The sequence below is a fragment of the Podarcis cretensis genome (assembly GCF_951804945.1).
Source record: "Podarcis cretensis genome assembly, chromosome: 5".
Lineage (NCBI taxonomy): Eukaryota > Metazoa > Chordata > Lepidosauria > Squamata > Lacertidae > Podarcis > Podarcis cretensis.
In genome coordinates this window covers 101,077,048-101,096,565 of record NC_137174.1, presented here as the reverse complement: position 1 = coordinate 101,096,565, position 19,518 = coordinate 101,077,048, and the positions used below count along the sequence as shown (strand labels likewise).

Genomic DNA, 19,518 nt, shown 5'->3' with positions numbered 1-19,518 from the left:
ATTGGATCATGTTCAAAAGATGACCCTAAGTGGGAAGGAATTGTGATAATGGACAAATCATTTCCCCATAATTCTTTCTTCTGGAGTGGGGAGTGGATCTGTGGTGCCGCAGAAGAGAATGTCACTGCACTGAGTTACAGTCTGTTCATAATTTGAACTTTTCAAGAAATCACAAGAGATCAAGCAGGACTAGCCTCCTGCTTCTGGCAATTTCATGATATGGACCTATCTTTCAGAGTCGTCAACAGAAGCCTAGTTCTGGATCTGCAAATTGACCAAAAATGTCGATTTCAGCCCAGGAAAACATAGTTTTGTGCATTGAGTACAGATCTGTTTTCCTGTTTCTTGGACACTTGCTTTGCCTGCTAACACGTTCCAGAGATGATACATGGACCAGCTTTAATTGAAGCAATTTGGAGAGCTCTGTACTGGCATCTGAGATAGCAGTATCTTGTGGAAGAACCAGCAGGCTGCTTGGGGCGAAATAATTGCAAAAATGGGAAGCAATCTGGAATTAGCTCATGATGGACAGACTTTTCCAAAGGCAGACATGGTTAGCAGTAATGAGATCTTTCCATGTGCTCACTTTTGAGCCAGTATTAATTGGTTTAAAAAAGCACCCCGGTTGCAATTTGAAACTTTGTGTGTGACAGATGCAGATAGAATATGTGACTTGTGAGGTGCGCATGGGGTGGTAGCAGCAAGTGCTGTTATTCTTGGTCTTGCTGCCTGGCTCCTCCCATCATTGGATATAACCCTCCTTTCCTCCTATATATATATAAATGTAAGGTCGCCGTCACGCTGCATTTCATATCACTTCGTCTGGAGTTTTGGAGTACATTGTCCGCAATATGCTGATGACACACAGCTCTACTTCTCCTTTGCATCTGTAGGTGAGGCAGTGGAAGTAACGGATCAGTGTCTTCCCTCGGAAATATTGGATGTGAGCCAACAAACTGAAGCTCAGTGCAGAAAAGACCAAGGCTCTGTTAGTGGCTGGTTCCCCTAGGAGGTTCCCTTCCTCTTAAGGAGCAGGTATGTAGCTTGGGGGTATGCATGGATCCTTTGCTGTTGCTTGAGGCTCAGGTGGCCTCGGTGAGCCTCAGCTTCACCTGTTGGCCCCACTTTGTCCCTGTCGTGGGATTGGAGAGCTGAGTTTGATTAACAGTAGGCAGGCAGGTGAGTGAGCAAGCAGCATGTGTGGCAGGTGGCCCAGGTGAGCTATTTAATGGCATGAGAATGTGCTTCGCAGAGTGCGCTGAGAAGCTGTTGGGTGAGGAGCAAGCTGTGAGGATGGCTGAGTATTGGTGAGGTATAAAGAAGGGTTGGGGGTAGGGCAGATGGCAAAGGCATTGATGGGTGGGTGGGGTTGGCAACTGAAGTGAACAGGGGCAACGTCCCCTATAGAATTCTAGAACCAGGGAGTTGGGCTAGATGACCCTCGGGGTTCCTTCCTGTTCTATGCCAATGGAGGGGGGGGGCTGTCCTTCATTTTAAACAGAGATTGGATATCAATCCATGAGAGATAGCTGTGATTTGTGTATTAGGCAAACCCCAAAGTGACTGAGCTTTTTTTCTACAAAAACGCCAAAAAACTGACTGACTTCTCTTTTTTTGTAAATAAATTTGCATTTTCACAAGTAAAAACAGTAATTAACTCACATTTCTGCCGAATGTCAATTTATACAAGTACCTTTCATGAACCTTCTCTTTGAGAGTTTTTACATCTCTGGACTTCTTCTGCATTTCCATTTCTGGTTCCTTATATTAACCAAATTCTTCTGCATTTCCATACTTATACTTTTTCCAAAGGTTATTTCCCTTAATTTTTTTCTAATTTCCTCCTAGTTGCAAGCGTTTACTTAAAATTATGCCAATGTATCAACTGGTTTACAGTATTTTTTGCACATAAACAATAAAGGATTCCCAATCTTTTTAAAACTTCTCCGAGCTTTTTCTGCATAGTCCATTAGCTTGATCTGCCATTCTTCTTTCGTCCTTGTCTTCTCTTCTTTCCATCTTTGGGCTCACAATATTTGGGCGGCTGTTGTAGCAAAGGCAAATGTTTTCTTCTGTTCTTTAGGAAATTCACTTCCTATCAATCCTAGTAAGAAAGCTTCTGTTTTTTTAACAAAAGTTATTTTAAACATTTTTTTCAACTCATGATAGATCAGTGACTGATTTCTCTAAGATCCAGGGCAAAGTGGAAAATTCCCCCCAGACATCAATTCCACCTTTGAAATCCCTTTGAAATGGGATGCACCAGCCTTGGGTGTGTCTTCCAACCCTACAATTCTGTGACTCTAAGGTCCCAAGGCCGTGAAAGGCTGGGCTGGATGAATCCCTAGCTGGAATTAAGATTGTCAGAAGAAATATCAACAACCTCAGATATGCAGATGACACAACCTTCATGGCAGAAAGTGAGGAGGAAACAAAGAACCTTTTAATGAGGGTGAAAGAGGAGAGCGCAAAATATGGTCTGAAGCTCAACATCAAAAAAACCAAGATCATGGCCACTGGTCCCCATCACCTCCTGGCAAATAGAAGGGGAAGAAATGGAGGCAGTGAGAGATTTTACTTTCTTGGGCTCCATGATCACTGCAGATGGTGACAGCAATCACAAAATTGAAGGACGCCTGCTTCTTGGGAGAAAAGCGATGACAAACCTAGACAGGATCTTAAAAAGCAAAGACATCACCTTGCCAACAAAGGTCCGTATAGTCAAAGCTCTGGTTTTCCCAGTAGTGATGTATGGAAGTGAGAGCTGGACCATAAAGAAGGCTGATCGCCAAAGAATGGATGCTTTTGAATTCTGGAGCTGGAGGAGACTCTTGAGAGTCCCATGGACTGCAAGAAGATCAAACCTCTCCATTCTGAAGGAAATCAGCCCTGAGTGCTCACTGGAAGGACAGATCCTGAAGCTGAGGCTCCAAGACTTTGGCCACCTCATGAGAAGAGAAGACTCCCTGGAAAAGACACTGATGCTGGGAAAGATGGAGGGCACAAGGAGAAGGGGACGACAGAGGACGAGATGGTGGGACAGTGTTCTTGAAGCTACCAGCATGAGTTTGACCAAACTGCAGGAGGCAGTGGAAGACAGAAGTGCCTGGTGTGCTCTGGTCCAGGGGGTCACAAAGAGGCGGACACGACTAAATGATTAAACAACAACAAGGTGCCAAGTCTCTCTTTCCATTGGACTGCATTATATTTGGGTGACATGAGGCAAAAAAAATGAGAGGCACAAATACAAGATGGGTGACACGTGGCTTGAGAGCAGTACATGTGAAAAGGATCTAGGAGTCTTGGTTGACCGCAAACTTGACATGAGCCAACAGTGTGACGCGGCAGCTAAAAAAGCCAATGCAATTCTGGGCTGCATCAATAGGAGTATAGCATCTAGATCAAGGGAAGTAATAGTGCCACTGTATTCTGCTCTGGTCAGACCTCACCTGGAGTACTGTGTCCAGTTCTGGGCACCACAGTTCAAGAAGGACACTGACAAACTGGAATGTGTCCAGAGGAGGGCAACCAAAATGGTCAAAGGCCTGGAAACGATGCCTTATGAGGAACGGCTAAGGGAGCTGGGCATGTTTAGCCTGGAGAAGAGGAGGTTAAGGGGTGATATGATAGCCATGTTCCAATATATAAAAGGATGTCACATAGAGGAGGGAGAAAGGTTGTTTTCTGCTGCTCCAGAGAAGCGGACACGGAGCAATGGATCCAAACTACAAGAAAGAAGATTCCACCTAAACATTAGGAAGAACTTCCTGACAGTAAGAGCTGTTCGACAGTGGAATTTGCTGCCAAGGAGTGTGGTGGAGTCTCCTTCTTTGGAGGTCTTTAAGCAGAGGCTTGACAACCATATGTCAGGAGTGCTCTGATGGTGTTTCCTGCTTGGCAGGGGGTTGGACTCGATGGCCCTTGTGGTCTCTTCCAACTCTATGATTCTATGAGGGGGCAATAGGAAAATTCACTCTGACTTTGACTTCCCAGTGGATTTAGAAATGCAAGTCTTCGCTGGTGTTGTGGCCATCGGGCGATGAAGCAGCCCTAAGCGCCAAACCCTTCCCTTTTAGAGCAGCTGGGATCCAGGCCAAGAGGTGAGAGCAGCAAAGGTTCCACTTCTGCCCTCAACTCTGATCCAGCCACAAGTATTTCTGCTCTTTGGCACCTCGGTCAATCATTGCCCCAAGGATGCAATTGAGCTCAATGTTTAACTTTAAATGAAGGGAATGCTCATTCCCAGCAACACTATTTGTGTTAATTTTGCAAGGAACAGAGTAATGATGGCTTTGCAACACAAGGGCTTGTGTTTCGGGGGGGGGGGATAGAAATCTAGTACAACCACACAAAGAGGGAGGAGGGAGAATTTAAAGAACTGAATAACATTTTATTAGAGGTGAAATAAATTGCCAGGAGGGGGTTGTCTGGCTCCCAAGAATATTTTTGCAGCTTGAATTTCTTGCAAAAAAATCCGAATGCTTATTTGAGTTGATTGGCATTTCCCAAGCACATAGAGGCTGTTAGATTCAGGGATTTGGAGGTGCAATAAAAAGGATGTTTCCAATTTGCAGATGCCTGACCTTCACCAGGACCCTCAAGGTAAGCTCCCCAAGTGGGATGCCCTTTGCAGGCAAGGCAAGGGCGGGGGGGGGGGTGAAGGCAGCAATAACTCCCACGTCACATGGGCAGTCTATTGCCCGATGCACTTGCTCCACATCCCATAATTAATCCTTCACCCTCCGCAGGCACAAGGAGCTGGGAAGCATTCCAGCTCAAACGCAGGAGAAGCGCAGGTGAAGATTTGAGATCTGAGAAGCTTTCGCAAAGGTTGACCATGAGGAATCTTCCATTTGGGCTGGACCTCCTTCTGGTCTTGCAAACCGGACGGATCTGCTTGGCACTCGCCCAGGGAATCTTGTATGTCGAGGTGAGCATTGCCCTTATATCATAACCCCATTATACAGATCTACGGTGCGACTACTTTTGGAAAACTGTGTGCCGTCCCGGCCAACTCGCCTCAAAAAAGGAAATTGCAGAGTTGGAAAAGGTTCAGAAAAGGCCGCTTAAATGATCAAGGGGCTGGAGCGACTCCCCGTTGAAAGAAGCCTGCAGGATTGGGACTTTTCGTTTAGATAAAAGTTGAGTGAGAAACAACACGATCAAAGTTCATAAAATCATACATGGCTTGGGCACTCTGGATGGAGAGGTTTTTCTCCTAACTCTAGAAAACATAGGCATCCTAGGAAGCTGAGTGTTGGAAGATTCAGGACTGATAAAAGACAGTCCATCTTCATGCAACGCAGAGTTAACCTGTGGAACTCATCGCCACAGGAGGCAAGGATGGCCACCCACTTTGATAGCTTTCAAAGAGGACCAGACAAATTCACAGAAGAGAAGCTGGGTCAGGGCCACCAATGTTTCTGAATCCCAGTTGCTGGAAACCACAGGGGGGGGGTGGGTAGAGTTGCTCTTGTGTTCGAATCCTGCTTCCAGGTTTCTCATTGGTGATCTGGCTGGCCACAGTCTGCTAAACATCAGGACTCATCATAATGTTCTTGTGTTGCATGAGTATACAGAGTATTCAGAACCTTTTGGGACCTTGACCGTGGAGAATCTTAGTGGGAGCCCTTGCCTTGTACAACCCCCTGAGAAGAACAAGGAAAGAGTCCACGGGAGGCAGCCTGACGCATTCTGGTTTTCTCTCCCCCTGCACTAAATTTGAGCACCATTTTTTAAAAAGAATATTTTGAAAGCTGCTTTGAGAGCCGCTGGAGGCTGCAGCGATAGGAGCGTTCCAAAGGAACACATTGGGATTTATTATTACCTGCTGAATTCAATTAAGCCAATAATTTGCTATTTATTATTCTAAATAATAATTTTGGCAATGATGCCGTTACGGACATGCATCACTGCCAGAGGCTCTTATGCGTGGGAAAAACCTCATTTAGGGAAATACAAATGTCAACTTTTTGCAAGCCAAAAAAATAAATAAATTGTGCTTGGTGTTTCCCACCACCCACCTCAAAATTCGTTTCAACACTATTGGAAAAACTCCTTTGTTTCTCTGCCACCCTCCCTCAGCCTCCTTGTTCTATGTAGCATTATTACTTGGGCTTTTTAATTTTATTTTATTTTGCCCGAAGCACCACCGCCGACTGAGAAGCCAGACCTTCATTAACTTTGTCTCTCACAAATTTAACACAAAGGGTGTTGCTCGGAACGGGCGATATGATAACTCTCCTTGGGCAAGTGAGATCTGCTAATGAGGTATAAAGTAAGAGCTCTGGCGGAGATGGGACAGCAATAAATTCTCCTTGTACATTCTTCTGGGCTACTCCATTAGTTCAGTTCCGTATGTGTTATTTATACTTTCCCACATAATTTATACGGCTGAGGAGAGAGCACAGTATATTTCCTTTTGATAGGACACGAATAAGATTGCGGCAAATCCAACTGAGGGAATATATTTTTGAGGAGTGGGTCCCAAGGGCTCTATGCCCTTGAGAAGGGTTCTTTGGAGAAGATGTATTCTTTCACAGAACCATAGAATTGGAGCGTTGCAAGGGACCGTGAAAGCCCAAACCTTTGCAATGCAGGAATCTTTCGCCCAGTGTGGGGTTTGAACCCACGACCTTGAGATTAAGAGTCCTACGCTCTACCAGCTGAGCTATATGGGGGTGCAGGATTCTGGTTTTTATTGGGGTCACCGTTGTGGTGGATGCCCTTGAGGAGGTCTGCTGTCCGTGAAGCCACAGGAGCCACTGCTAGCCACCAAGATGGGTGGCTTTAAAAGAGGAAAGGACAACAACAACAACAACAACAACAACAACACCCTTAGATGCTGCCTAAGTTTTCTTCTAGACTCTTGTGATTTAGGATGTGCCATCCTGCTTTAAGCAAAATCTGTGACCCATATGGCTTAAGAATTTACGGGACCGCCTCTCCTGGTCTGCCTCACAGAGGACCTTAAGGTCCACGAATAACCATAGTTTAGAGGTCCCAGGCCCTAAGGAAGTTAGATTATCCTCCACCAGGGCCAGGGCCTTCTCAGTGATGGCTCCGACCTGGTGGAATGCTCTGTCCCATGGAGACCAGGGCCCTGCAGGATTTAACCTCCTTCCACAGGGCCTGTAAGACAGAGCTATTCTGCCTGGCTTTCAATTTGAACTTAGCCTGATCTTTTATTCCCCTTCCTTCCCTCCCCTTTTTATGAAGATTACCCGCTCTGGGATCCCACAACTAATTCTCCCCTGGTCTCCTCTCTGGCCCAAATAGGACTAATTTAGCCAGCTAGCGCTGGTGATCATCTAATGTTTATTGGATGGATTTCCCCCCTAAATTTTTGAATTCTGAATTTATTGTTATTCACGTTTTATACCATATTTTCTGCTGTTTTTGTTGCATCAATTAAGTGTTTTAAATTTGTTGTTAGCTGCCCTGAGCCTGGTTTTCTGAACAGGGAAGGCTGGGGTATAAATAAAAAAATATTATTATTATAAATTAAACCGCGGTGGTGTAAACCACTGAGCCTAGGGCTTGCTGATCGGAAGGTCGGCGGTTCGAATCCCCACGACGGGGTGAGCTCCCGTTGCTCGGTCCCAGCTCCTGCCAACCTAGCAGTTCGAAAGCATGTCAAAGTGCAATAGATAAATAGGTACCGCTCCGGCAGGAAGGTAAACGCCATTTCCATGTGCTGCTCTGGTTTCGCCAGAAGCGGCTTAGTCCTGCTGGCCACATGACCTGGAAGCTGTATGCCGGCTCCCTCGGCCAGTAAAGCGAGATGAGCATCGCAACCCCAAAGTCATTCACCACTGGACTTAACTGTCAGGGGCCTTTTACCTTTACCTTTATTTGAAAGAGATTCAAGGCTTACAAGCTTTTTGTGCGCAGACTATCGAAGGCTCCCAGCCAGTATGGCTCTGCTTTGCCTTCACAGTTGGAGGCAGCACTGGTTCTGAATACCAGCTGCTGGAAACACCAGGAGGGGAGAATGGCTCTTGCGTTTTGCAGTTAAGTAATCCTTGTTGCCATCTAAGCACAGTTAAAGCCCCAAGTTTGAAAGGCTGGAGCCTAAGCTCATCTAAGCACACCCCAGTTTCTCATGTTCTCTGTGCGTTTCAGGCATCGGGTTCAGAAGAAGAGTGTGAATCTGCTGAAAGGTAAGCTGGTTCCAATTTGTGTTACTTTTTCTGTTCTGGGAACATTAGTTTGGGTGGGGAGATGGGATGGTGCCAAGTTGCAGGGCTGAGCTGATGCTGCCGAGCCTGGGATGGTGCATAAATTGGGTCCAAGCACCAGCTGCGCCCCCTTCATGGCGAAGGGGCTTGAATAACTCAGAGGAGCTATGAACTATGCCGTGCAGGGCCACCCAAGATGAACAGGTCATAGTGGAGAGTTTTGACCAAACGTGATCCACCTGGAGGAGGAACCGGCAAGCCACTCCAGTATCCCTGCCAAGAAAACTCCATGGACAAAGACAAAAGGCATATAAAAGTTATGATGCTGGAAGATGAGCCCCTCAGGTCGGAAGGCGTCCAACATACTACTGAGGAAGAGCGGAGGACAAGTACAAGTAGATTCAGAGCTGATGAAGCGGCTGGGACAAAGCCGAAAGGACGCTCAGTTGCGGATATGCCTGGAAGTGAAAGGAAAGTCCAATGCTGTAAAGAAAAATATTGCATAGGAACCTGGAATGTAAGAACCATGAACATGGGTAAGTTGGACACCTGCTTCTTGGGAGAAAAGCAATGACAAACCTAGACAGCATCATAAAAAGTAGAGACATCACCTTGCCAACAAAGATCCGTATAGTAAAAGCTATGGTTTTCCCAGTAGTGATGTACAGAAGTGAGAGCTGGCCCATAAAGAAGGCTGATCGCCAAAGAATTGATGCTTTTGAATTCTGGTGCTGGAAGAGACTCTTGAGAGTCCCATGGACTGCAAGAAGATCCAACCTCTCCATTCTGAAGGAAATCAGCCCTGAGTGCTCACTGGAAGGACAGATCCTGAAGTTGAGACTCCAAGACTTTGGCCACCTCATGAGAAGAGAAGACTCCCTGGAAAAGACCCTGATGTTGGGAAAGATGGAGGGCACAAGGAGAAGGGGACGACAGAGGACGAGATGGTGGGACAGTGTTCTCGAAGCTACCAGCATGAGTTTGACCAAACTATGGGAGGCAGTGGAAGACAAGAGTGCCTGGCATGCTCTGGTCCAGGGGGTCACGAAGAGTCGGAAACGACTAAACGACTACACAACAACAACAACAACAACAACAACAACAACAACAACAACACCAGCTGCACATTTGCAACAGAGGAATTGGCCTTACAACCAAGGGAGACCAGTGGCCCATCTAAGCTCAGAATTGCCAACCCTGGCTGGCAGGGGCTCTCCAAAGTTTCAAGACCTTCCTCATTCAAAGCACAGAGCTATGGCTCTTTCTCAACTGGAAGCTAGTAGTGTAGTGCAGTGGTTAGAGCGTTGGGATAGGACCTGGGAGAGACCAGGATTCAAATCCCCAGTCGGCTCACTGAGTGTGACCTTGGACCAATCACTGTCTTATAGAATCATAGAATCATAGAGTTGGAAGAGACCACAAGGGCCATCGAGTCCAACCCCCTGCCAAGCAGGAAACATCATCAGAGCACTCTTGACATATGGTTGTCAAGCCTCTGCTTAAAGACCTCCGAAGAAGGAGACTCCATCACACTCCTTGGCAGCAAATTCCACTGTCGAACAGCTCTTACTGTCAGGAAGTTCTTCCTAATGTTTAGGTGGAATCTTCTTTCTTGTAGTTTGGATCCATTGCTCTGTGTCCGCTTCTCTGGAGCAGCAGAAAACAACCTTTCTCCCTCCTCTATGTGACATCCTTTTATATATTTGAACATGGCTATCATATCACCCCTTAACCTCCTCTTCTCCAGGCTAAACATGCCCAGCTCCCTTAGCCGTTCCTCATAAGGCATCATTTCCACGCCTTTGACCATTTTGGTTGCCCTCCTCTGGACACGTTCCAGTTTGTCAGTGTCCTTCTTGAACTGTGGTGCCCAGAACTGGACACAGTACTCCAGGTGAGGTCTGACCAGAGCAGAATACAGTGGCACTATTACTTCCCTTGATCTAGATGCTATACTCCTATTGATGCAGCCCAGAATTGCATTGGCTTTTTTAGCTGCCGCATCACACTGTTGGCTCATGTCAAGTTTGTGGTCAACCAAGACTCCTAGATCCTTTTCACATGTACTGCTCTCAAGCCAGGTGTCACCCATCTTGTATTTGTGCCTCTCATTTTTTTTTTGCCCAAGTGCAATACTTTACATTTCTCCCTGTTAAAATTCATCTTGTTTGTTTTGGCCCAGTTCTCTAATCTGTCAAGGTCTTTTTGAAGTGTGATCCTGTCCTCTGGGGTGTTAGCCACCCCTCCCAGTTTGGTGTCATCTGCATATTTGATCAGGATGCCCTTGAGTCCATCATCCAAGTCGTTGATAAAGATGTTGAATAAGACTGGGCCCGAGACAGAACCCTGTGGCACCCCACTAGTCACTCTTCTCTCAGCCCATCCTGCCTCACAGGGCTGTTGTGAAGAATTAATTGCCGGTTCAGGAAAAACATATATATGTAGAAAGGAGAACTCCCGTGTGCCAGGATCCAGTTTTGTGGCAAATGCTCTTTGGTGAGAGAACCCCAGCAGAGAGTTAAAAATCACAAAATAAAAAGCAAAATAAAGGGTGAAAATATAGGCTGTTAGACCTTTAATATATTCCCTTCCAAGAGAGTTTCAAAATTTACCCTTTTTCCCAGCATAGGAAAATATCAGTCATTTGGTAAGTTAAAAATTGATTTACTTACAAACTCTCCAAAGGTCAGATTTATGTGCCTTTCCATGCATCAGTCAGAAAAGTTGCACAGGCAGTAATACTCAGCTTAGTTACAAAGTGGTGAAAGTTCCTAGATTATTGGTAGAGGAACTCAAGAGTGGCTTGAGTGAGCGGCTGAGCTGGAGCAACCACCTCAAAACTCTTCACACGCTGAGCTTCTTAGGTAGACTGAATACAACAATAGGCTTGATTACCTCTTTCCTCCCAAGGTCAGGTGAGGTGGCCTAGCTAAGCCTGGTAAGACACTCACTCGCAACCAAGACAGACTGGAGGGTGAACAAAAACCCATTTCCTGCCAAGGGGACGTGGCCTTGCTAAACTGGGCAGGAGAGCTTACTCTATGGCAGTGGTTTTCAACCAGTGTGCAATGGCACCATGGGGTGCCTTGAATGATGGTCAGGGATGCCATGGACAATACTGGCCTGTGTCCCTCTTTCCTTCCTTCCCTCCCTCCCTCTGATGCCCTCTTGTGTCTCTGCCTCCCAAAGGCTTGTGCATCTGTTCGTTGCAGCAGCCCTGGCTGCAAGCTCTGCAGGCGAATGGTGCCTTTGGGGCTGGCCAGGGGGTGCTTCCAAGGCCCCCATGTGGCAGAGTGAGGAGGCACCTCTCTTTAGGATGGGGGAGGGGAGCAGCTCAGAGACCAGGGGTGGCAGCAGCACTTTGTGGGACTGGTCATGTTGTGCCTGATGATCGTCTTCCAAAGCAACCGCTCTATTCCGAACTTAAAAAATGGAAAGCGTAATGCTGGAGGTCAACACAAGAAGTTTAAAGACTGTCTCAAGGCAAATCTAAAAAAAAATTTACACATCACTTGGGAAGACAGGTGAACTAATATCAGTGTACTAGAAGAAGCAAAGATCACCAATGTTGAAGCAATGATTCTTCAACATCAACTTCGTTGGATCGGTTATGTTGTGCGGATGCCTGATGATCGTCTTCCAAAGCAACTGCTCTATTCCAAACTTAAAAATGGAAAGCATAATGCTGGTGGTCAACACAAGACGTTTAAAGACTGTCTCAAGGCAAATCTAAAAAAAATGTAGTATAAACACTGACAACTGGGAAACACTGGCCTGCGAGTGCTCCAGTTGGAGAACAGCCTTTACCAAAGGTGTCATGGGCTTTGAAGACACTTGAACTCAGGACGCAAGGGAGAAACGTGCTAAGAGGAAGGCACGCTTGGCAAATCCACACCCTGATCAACTCCTGCCCGGAAACCAATGTTCCCACTGTGGAAGGATCCAGAACTGGCCTCCACAGTCACTTATGGACTCACTGTTAAGACTGTGTTCATGGGAGACTATCTTACTCAGCTATGAATGATTGCCAAAGAAGGAGAAGACTCAGAGTAGACAATGCTGGCCTAGTAGGAAAATATAAGTCAGCATCCTCTGTTCTCAGAATGGCTCTTGGGAACAGGTTGTAAAGAAATGCTGGATTTGATGTCAGAGGAACAGGCAAGGGTGGGGTTCTATTGAATGCAGTGCCAATTTTAGCCCATGTACTGATTTTTCTGCAAATTGATGAACTGTGAACTTTCAGGATCCCCCATGTCAGAGGCTGGTGAGTACAGTAACAAGTTTTTGGAGGAGTGGGTTGCGTCCCTGCTGAGAGAAAAACCAAATACCTCCATTCACCATATTGATATTATTCTTTTCATTTTCAGGTGTGATGTTTATGAAGAGCAGAGTCTGATTGCCTGGTATATCTGGTGCGTGTTTAATATCTGTGGGGGAAAGCATCAATAAAGGATACAGTGGTACCTCAGGTTAAGAACTTAATTCGTTCCAGAGGTCCATTCTTAACCTGAAACGGTTCTTAACCTGAGGCATGCTTTCACTAATGGGGCCTCCTGTTGCCACTGGTGCGCAATTTCTGTTCTTATCCTGGGGCAAAGTTCTTAACCTGGAGCAACCACTTCCAGGTTAGTGGAGTTTGTAACCCGAAGTGTCTGTAACCTGAGGTACCACTGTACACTCCAAGACTGATAGATAGATTTATATTTTTTAAAAAATGTATACTATTGTGTCATAAAAACATACCAAAGTGGTTTACATAAAACCACCCAATAAAGAAACATTAAAAAGTGTGTGTGTGTGTGTGTGTGTGTGTGTGTGTGTGTGTATAAACACAGACACCATTTAACCATTATGGAAGGATGTCTTCTTAATTGCCTGCATAGGCCTGGTGAAATGGAGAAGTTTTTAGCAGGAGTTTGAAAGCTGGCACAGAAGGCACCTCCTGAACCTCTAGTGGCAGAGAGTTCCACAGGACTGGGCTGTTTTTTCATACATGAGTTGTAGGCAAAGACATTAAAAGTCGGAGTCTTGGTTTTTTGTAACTTGATTGGAACGGCTGAACTCACCCATCAGTTTTTCTCCTGGAGAGTCCAAGTTTTCTGAGCTCAGCCTTGTGGATTTTTCTCTGCTTTAGGTTCTACATCTCCCTTTTCTTGGCTGCGATCCTTCTGTGCATCGCCGCTTGCTGCCTGCAGCGCTGGCTGAAACGACGGAGGCTCTTCTCCTCTCAGCGGACAGTCGCCGTGTTTGCCCTCAGCGATGCCGATTCAGGACACAGTGAGTTTTGCATCTGGTTGTGCAGAGAGGATCTGCTTGCATGTCGAGATCCCGCAGCCCCCCCCCCCCCCGTTGGAAATAACTCACACAAGGACACAGATATTAGGTTTATGTTATGGGGCAACATTTTTGGCCACAACTTTATTGAAATTACAGAACGTGAGTGGTATTGGCTTTGGCATTGATTGGACCTGGCTATATCTGACTCCTGACTGCTGCGCAGGAAGTCCAGCAAGGGTAAGCCACCGGTAGGGGGAGCCCTGTCAATGCGAACCAACTCAAGCTCCCCCTGGTGTTCCCGTGGGGGTCGTGTCAAGGCCTTAGCCCCCCCAGCCGGGCTTCAGACTAGATCAACACCCCCGGATTCTTTTAACGGAATACCCTTAAGCCTGGAGGGGCAGATGATGGCCACACCTCACCTCCCCCACACAAGGTCAAACAATGCCTAACCGCAACCCTAACAAAGTTGTGACGATTGCTACGAGGTAGGTGAAAACCAAGTGGCCAGCAGTGGCGTAGCGTGGGGGTGCAGGGGGGGGCAGCCGCACCGGGCGCAACATTGGGGGGGGGGCGCTCACACTCGCACTCGCAGCTCTTTGCCCCTACCTGGCTCACTCACTCTCTCTCACTGCAGTGCTGGCTGTGCGAATCCGATCTGAGCTGCTGGGCCGCCGCCCACTGTGGAGGGGGAGGGTGCCAGGCGTGCGTTGCGGTGCGGAGCGGAGAGAGAGCAAGGGAGGGACTATTTGGGGGAGGGACAGTGCAGCGGCCCCCCAGCGCAGCGCTGAGTGCGGGAGAGAACCACACCCGACCAGCTCAGGCAGCAGCAAGAAGCTGGCAGTGGTGGCAGGTTAGGGGTGCAAATTAATTGCCTTGCCCCGGATTAGGGGGCGCAAATTACTTGCCTTGCCCCGGGCTAGGGGGCACAAATTACTTGCCTTGCCCTGGGTGCTGACAACCCACGCTACGCTGCTGGTGGCCAGTGCCAATTTACCAAGTGGAAAAATTCCTACCAGGCCCCTCGGACAACCAAGGGGACCAACCGAAGTCCATAGCAAAGCCAGTGCCTAACGTGCAAAATAGGGAGGGAGGGCGGGTGTTTGAGGAAGCGAGCCAAAGAGAAAGTCCTCTGGCTCACTCCTCCATTTAAACGGCTCTGGCCATGCCCCCCTGGCCAGCGAATTGGCTGGCCGGGCTCTGACGTAGCTGGGATCCCCCAGGCAACGGGGGACAAAGTCCCCCACCCCTGGTGGGCAGTGGGTGGCCACGCGGTCCACCGCGACTCCTCCCCACTGGGAAGTGGAGCGGATTTCTCATCTAGGCTTGTTCAGAACTCTGGATGAAAAGCCATAAGCAAGGATATTATGGCATCAGACATTCCAATAGAAAGGAGGAGGGTTTTTTTTACGTATGCATCAAACACAGCGAGAATGCTGTTAGCCAAAGGGTGGAAGGGTGGAAAAGAGGTATAATACAGAGGAGTGGCAGGATAATTTGTTTGAGTATATAGAATTAGCGAACATGAGAGAGAAGGTCAGGGACCGGCCAATCCAAAGGTTTAAGAAAAAATGGGACATCTATACATTATATTTAATAATAATAATAATAATAATAATAATAATAATAATAATTTTTTTTATTTATACCCCGCCCTCCCCAGCCAAGGCCGGGCTCAGGGCGGCTAACAAGCAATAATAAAAACAAGTTGAATGAATACAACTTAAAAGCAAGATTAAAATACAACATTAAAATATTGAAACATTAAATTATTAAAATGCAGCCTCATCACAAGAGGAGAAAGGAAAAAGAAAAAAAGAAAGAGGGGGAGGGAATCAAATTGGCTCCAAGCCAAAGGCCAGGCGGAACAACTCTGTCTTAAAAGAACATTGTCCCCACATCAAACCTTTAATATGCTTTGATTAACTCTTGTTACAGATAGGTAGCCGTGTTGGTCTGCCATAGTCAAAACAAAATAAAAAAAATTCCTTCCAGTAGCACCTTAAAGACCAACTAAGTTAGTTCTTGGTATGAGCTTTCGTGTGCATGCACACTTATCTGTTATAGGTAAAGGTAAAGGTACCCCTGCCCGTACGGGCCAGTCTTGACAGACTCTGGGGTTGTGCGCCCATCTCACTTAAGAGGCCAGGGGCCAGCGCTGTCCGGAGACACTTCCGGGTCACGTGGCCAGCGTGACATCGCTGCTCTGGCGAGCCAGAGCCGCACACGGAAACGCCGTTTACCTTCCCGCTGGTAAGCGGTCCCTATTTATCTACTTGCACCCGGGGGTGCTTTCGAACTGCTAGGTTGGCAGGCGCTGGGACCGAGCAGCAGGAGCGCACCCCGCCGCAGGGATTCGAACCGTCGACCTTTCGATCGGCAAGCCCTAGGCGCTGAGGCTTTAACCCACAGCGCCACCTGCGTCCCTAACTCTTGTTATAGCATAAGTCAAAAAGAATACAAACAACATTTAATATTGGTTAAGTTTATTGAAAAATAGAGGCAGCTAATAAGGAAATAAAGGACCCACATGGAGGAGGTCAGAAGTCACCAGGCAGAGAAGAAAGTTACTCCCCCCGTTGTATTTTTCTTTTTGGTATTGGTAGTGGTTTGCTTGTAATGCTTTTGTGTTTTGGTGTTTCGAGGTGAATGGATGTATTGTTTATAAATCAATAAAGATTGAATGGAGGGGGGCAGGAGACGGAGGGGAAAAAGGAAAAACCCTAAGCGAGGTTATAGATATCTCACCCCAAGGAGAAACTGACCAAGAAGGAACCAGGTTTGATGTAGAGGTTGGTTGGCCATCTGCCAGGCATCCTTGAGCTGTGGTTCCTGCACTGCAGGGGTTCGTTTGGATGACCTTTGGGGGTCCCTTCCAGCTCTGCCATTCTATGGTTTTATGTTTCACCGATTGCTTTCCCATATTATCCTTTTCATTCATTCATAAACTTTATTGCGCTAGCCAAAGGCCATGGCATCGTTCACAGGGGGAAAAGGAAAAACAGCAATAACCATAAAAACATTAAAATAAAATAAAATAGCACTACCAGTGCAATAAACCATGGTCAAGTCTCCTAGCGATTATTTGTTGCATAAGCTAGAATAGCAGGGAAATCTCAGGTAAAATATGCCAGTTTAAAAGTCCGAATCCCCTTTGCAGTTGACCGCTATTTTATCTAGCTCTTTTCCCTGGCTCCCACCCTTTTTAACTTTTATATAAATGATACGGTGCCACATTTAACACAAGTGCAATCCCCCGCTCCATCAGTTAGTGATAGGAAGATATCCTGTCTGCTGTACACTGATGATGTGGTGCTCTGGTATGTACTGAGTTGAATAGGATTCAGAATGCAGCACTCTGATTGGTCCTAGAACAAAAGGATCCAGAATGCAGCAGTCTGATTGGTCCACAGGAGCCACCCAATCCAGCTCCAGGTGGAAGGGAATCCGCAACCTGATTGGCCCACAGGAGAATCCCAGAATTAGCCAATCACGTGGGGCCCATTGTGTAAATAATGTATATAAAGCAGACATTCTGGGGGAACTTCCATACTATGAGCTGAATAAAGACCATGAAATCCACACTCGACTCCGAGTCTATTTCATGCTCCTATCACTCTCCTGATTAGGACTTTAAAATCTGCTCACATGATCATGAACACTTCTTTTCTCTCTTTCTCTAGAGAGTGATGGCAGGCTGAGGACCGCGGCCCCAATCCACCCTCACCCCCAATGGAGCTCCTCCGATTTCATCTTTGATACGGTGACGAGGAACGGGCCACCTCCATCCTACGAGGAGATCGTGAAGCCAGGGGCCACCCAGAGGTGCTGCTCAGCTTCCAGGCTGAGAGGTGACATGGCTGCAGACCCACTTTCATGGAGAGAGGACTCAGAGTCCTAGCTAGAGGGCTGGGCTGGGACATGGGCAGCCCTGGCCTTGGCGAGGAAGCTCCTGGGGCCACCCTGGGCAGGCCACTCTGCCTCAGCTTTACCTACATCGCAGGGTTGTTGTGAGGCTGAAACGTTACTTCAAGCTGTGCAGAAAGGGAAAAGTGCACATAATGAATAAAGAAACTCTACTTCAGTCAACCAAGTGAAGGATTGCATAGCTGGTAATGCCAACATTGCAGGTTCGATCAGTGGCGTAGCGTGGGGGGTGCAGGGGGCCCCGGCCACACTGGGCGCAACATCTGGGGGTTAGGGTTAGGGGGCGCAAATCCACGGGTTAGGGGGCGCAAATTACTTGCCTTGCCCCGGGTGCTGACAATCCACGCTACGCCACTGGGTTCGATCCCCGGTTGGAACAGCTGCGTATTCCTGCATTGTAATGGATGGGATTGGATGATCCTCAGGGTTCCTTCCAACTCTACAATTCGAGGATTCTATGGCTTGTTGAGCATTGCCTGTGCTGCAGGCCCTACCTGTCAGGAGTTCAGCCTACACTTGAGTAGGACCCTGGCAGAGACACATGCCTAACTGGCATGTTCTCTCCCACCTGGTCGTTCGTTCGGGAGCTTCAAAAGCTTTCTTCTGCCCGAACATCACAGCGACCGATGCCAACAGACACTGGCACATTTAGGGACCGCAGAGTCTTTGCAGTTTGGGTAACAGACCTCAGCAACTCAGCTTTTTGGCTAATTTACTTTATTTACATCTAAACACACACGGAGCACTGCAACATGGCTCCCTCTCTCTCTAGCATCAGACAGCAAAGAGAGAAAGAACAAAGGACAATAGTCCCACTTCACAGGACACAGTTACACAAACATCCTGTCTCCATCACTTCCCACTCTGTGAAGTCAAAACATACATCGTTATGTGGTAGACAACAATCCCGTGACTGCAATCATGGAGCAGGAATTCTAACATTGTGCATTAAGTAAGGAGTCCATATCCAACTCAAAACATTGCTAGATCAGAATGCAAGGATCTGCTAGCTGGGTTTTTATATATTTATATATATATATTATTTTTTACCAACCACCAAAACACAAACAGTGAAACCCCCAGGCAGCTGATACATTGGGTATACAATATTCAATAATATACATATTCAATAATATTCAATAATAACATATTCAAATCAACCATATGTACACTTCTATATACCTTAACACTCCTCCTTCCACAAGGTTTATTTAACTTTTAACATTTTAATTGCCCCAAATTGTTCAAATAATTCAATAGCTTCTCAAACCAATCCTCCTCTTTCTCACTGACCTTAAGTCCTTTCATTCTATGCATCTTCACAGTTAGGTATTCTAAAAAAATTTCCTCCATTGGTTCATCCCTAGCTTTTCTGCATTTTTCCAATTACTCGCTATAACCTGTCTGGCTTAGAAACAAAAATTATGCCCACATTGCGCTGTGATGGAGGTTCAAGTTCCGTTTGATTCTCAACGCTCCACAGCCTTGTTCTAGGGGAGAATTGGGTGGGGAAAGTCTGGTGATAGGCAGAGCCAGCTCTCAGCTTTCTTGGCAAAGCATTCCCCCCCCCCCAAAAAAGCTGGACATTCAGGTTGTTGTTGTTGTTGAGTCGTTTAGTCGTGTCCGCCTCTTCGTGACCCCCTGGACCAGAGCACGCCAGGCCCTCCTGTCTTCCACTGCCTCCCGCAGTTTGGTCAAACTCATGTTCGTAGTTTGAAGAACACTGTCCAACCATCTCATCCTCTGTCCTCCCCTTCTCCTTGTGCCCTCCATCTTTCCCAACATCAGGGTCTTTTCCAGGGAGTCTTCTCTTCTCATGAGGTGGCCAAAGTCTTGGAGCCTCAGCTTCAGGATCTGTCCTTCCAGTGAGCACTCAGGGCTGCTTTCCTTCAGAATGGAGAGGTTGGATCTTCTTGCAGTCCATGGGACTCTCAAGAGTCTCCTCCAGCACCATAATTCAAAAGCATCCATTCTTCGGCGATCAGCCTTCTTGATGGTCCAGCTCTCACTTCCATACATCACTACTGGGAAAACCATAGCTTTATTGTGTACAGAATTTAATTCAGCTGTGATACCTTTGTTGCAGGGGGTTGGACTGGATGACCATTTGGGTCCTCTCCAACTCTACAGAGCTGTG

At 46.9% G+C, this 19,518-nt stretch overlaps 1 protein-coding gene across 1 annotated transcript; it reads left to right on the top strand.

The window, feature by feature from the left end:
* Window positions 1-4,837: 4,837 nt before the first annotated feature.
* On the top strand, window positions 4,838-17,450 carry TMEM207 (transmembrane protein 207; the record flags this gene model as incomplete). Its single annotated transcript, XM_079978339.1, has 5 exons — window positions 4,838-4,930; window positions 8,125-8,162; window positions 12,548-12,592; window positions 13,315-13,457; window positions 17,138-17,450. The coding sequence occupies 5 exons, from the start codon at window positions 4,838-4,840 to the stop codon at window positions 17,353-17,355; spliced, it is 537 nt and encodes a 178-aa protein (XP_079834465.1). The 3' UTR covers window positions 17,356-17,450.
* Window positions 17,451-19,518: the final 2,068 nt, after the last annotated feature.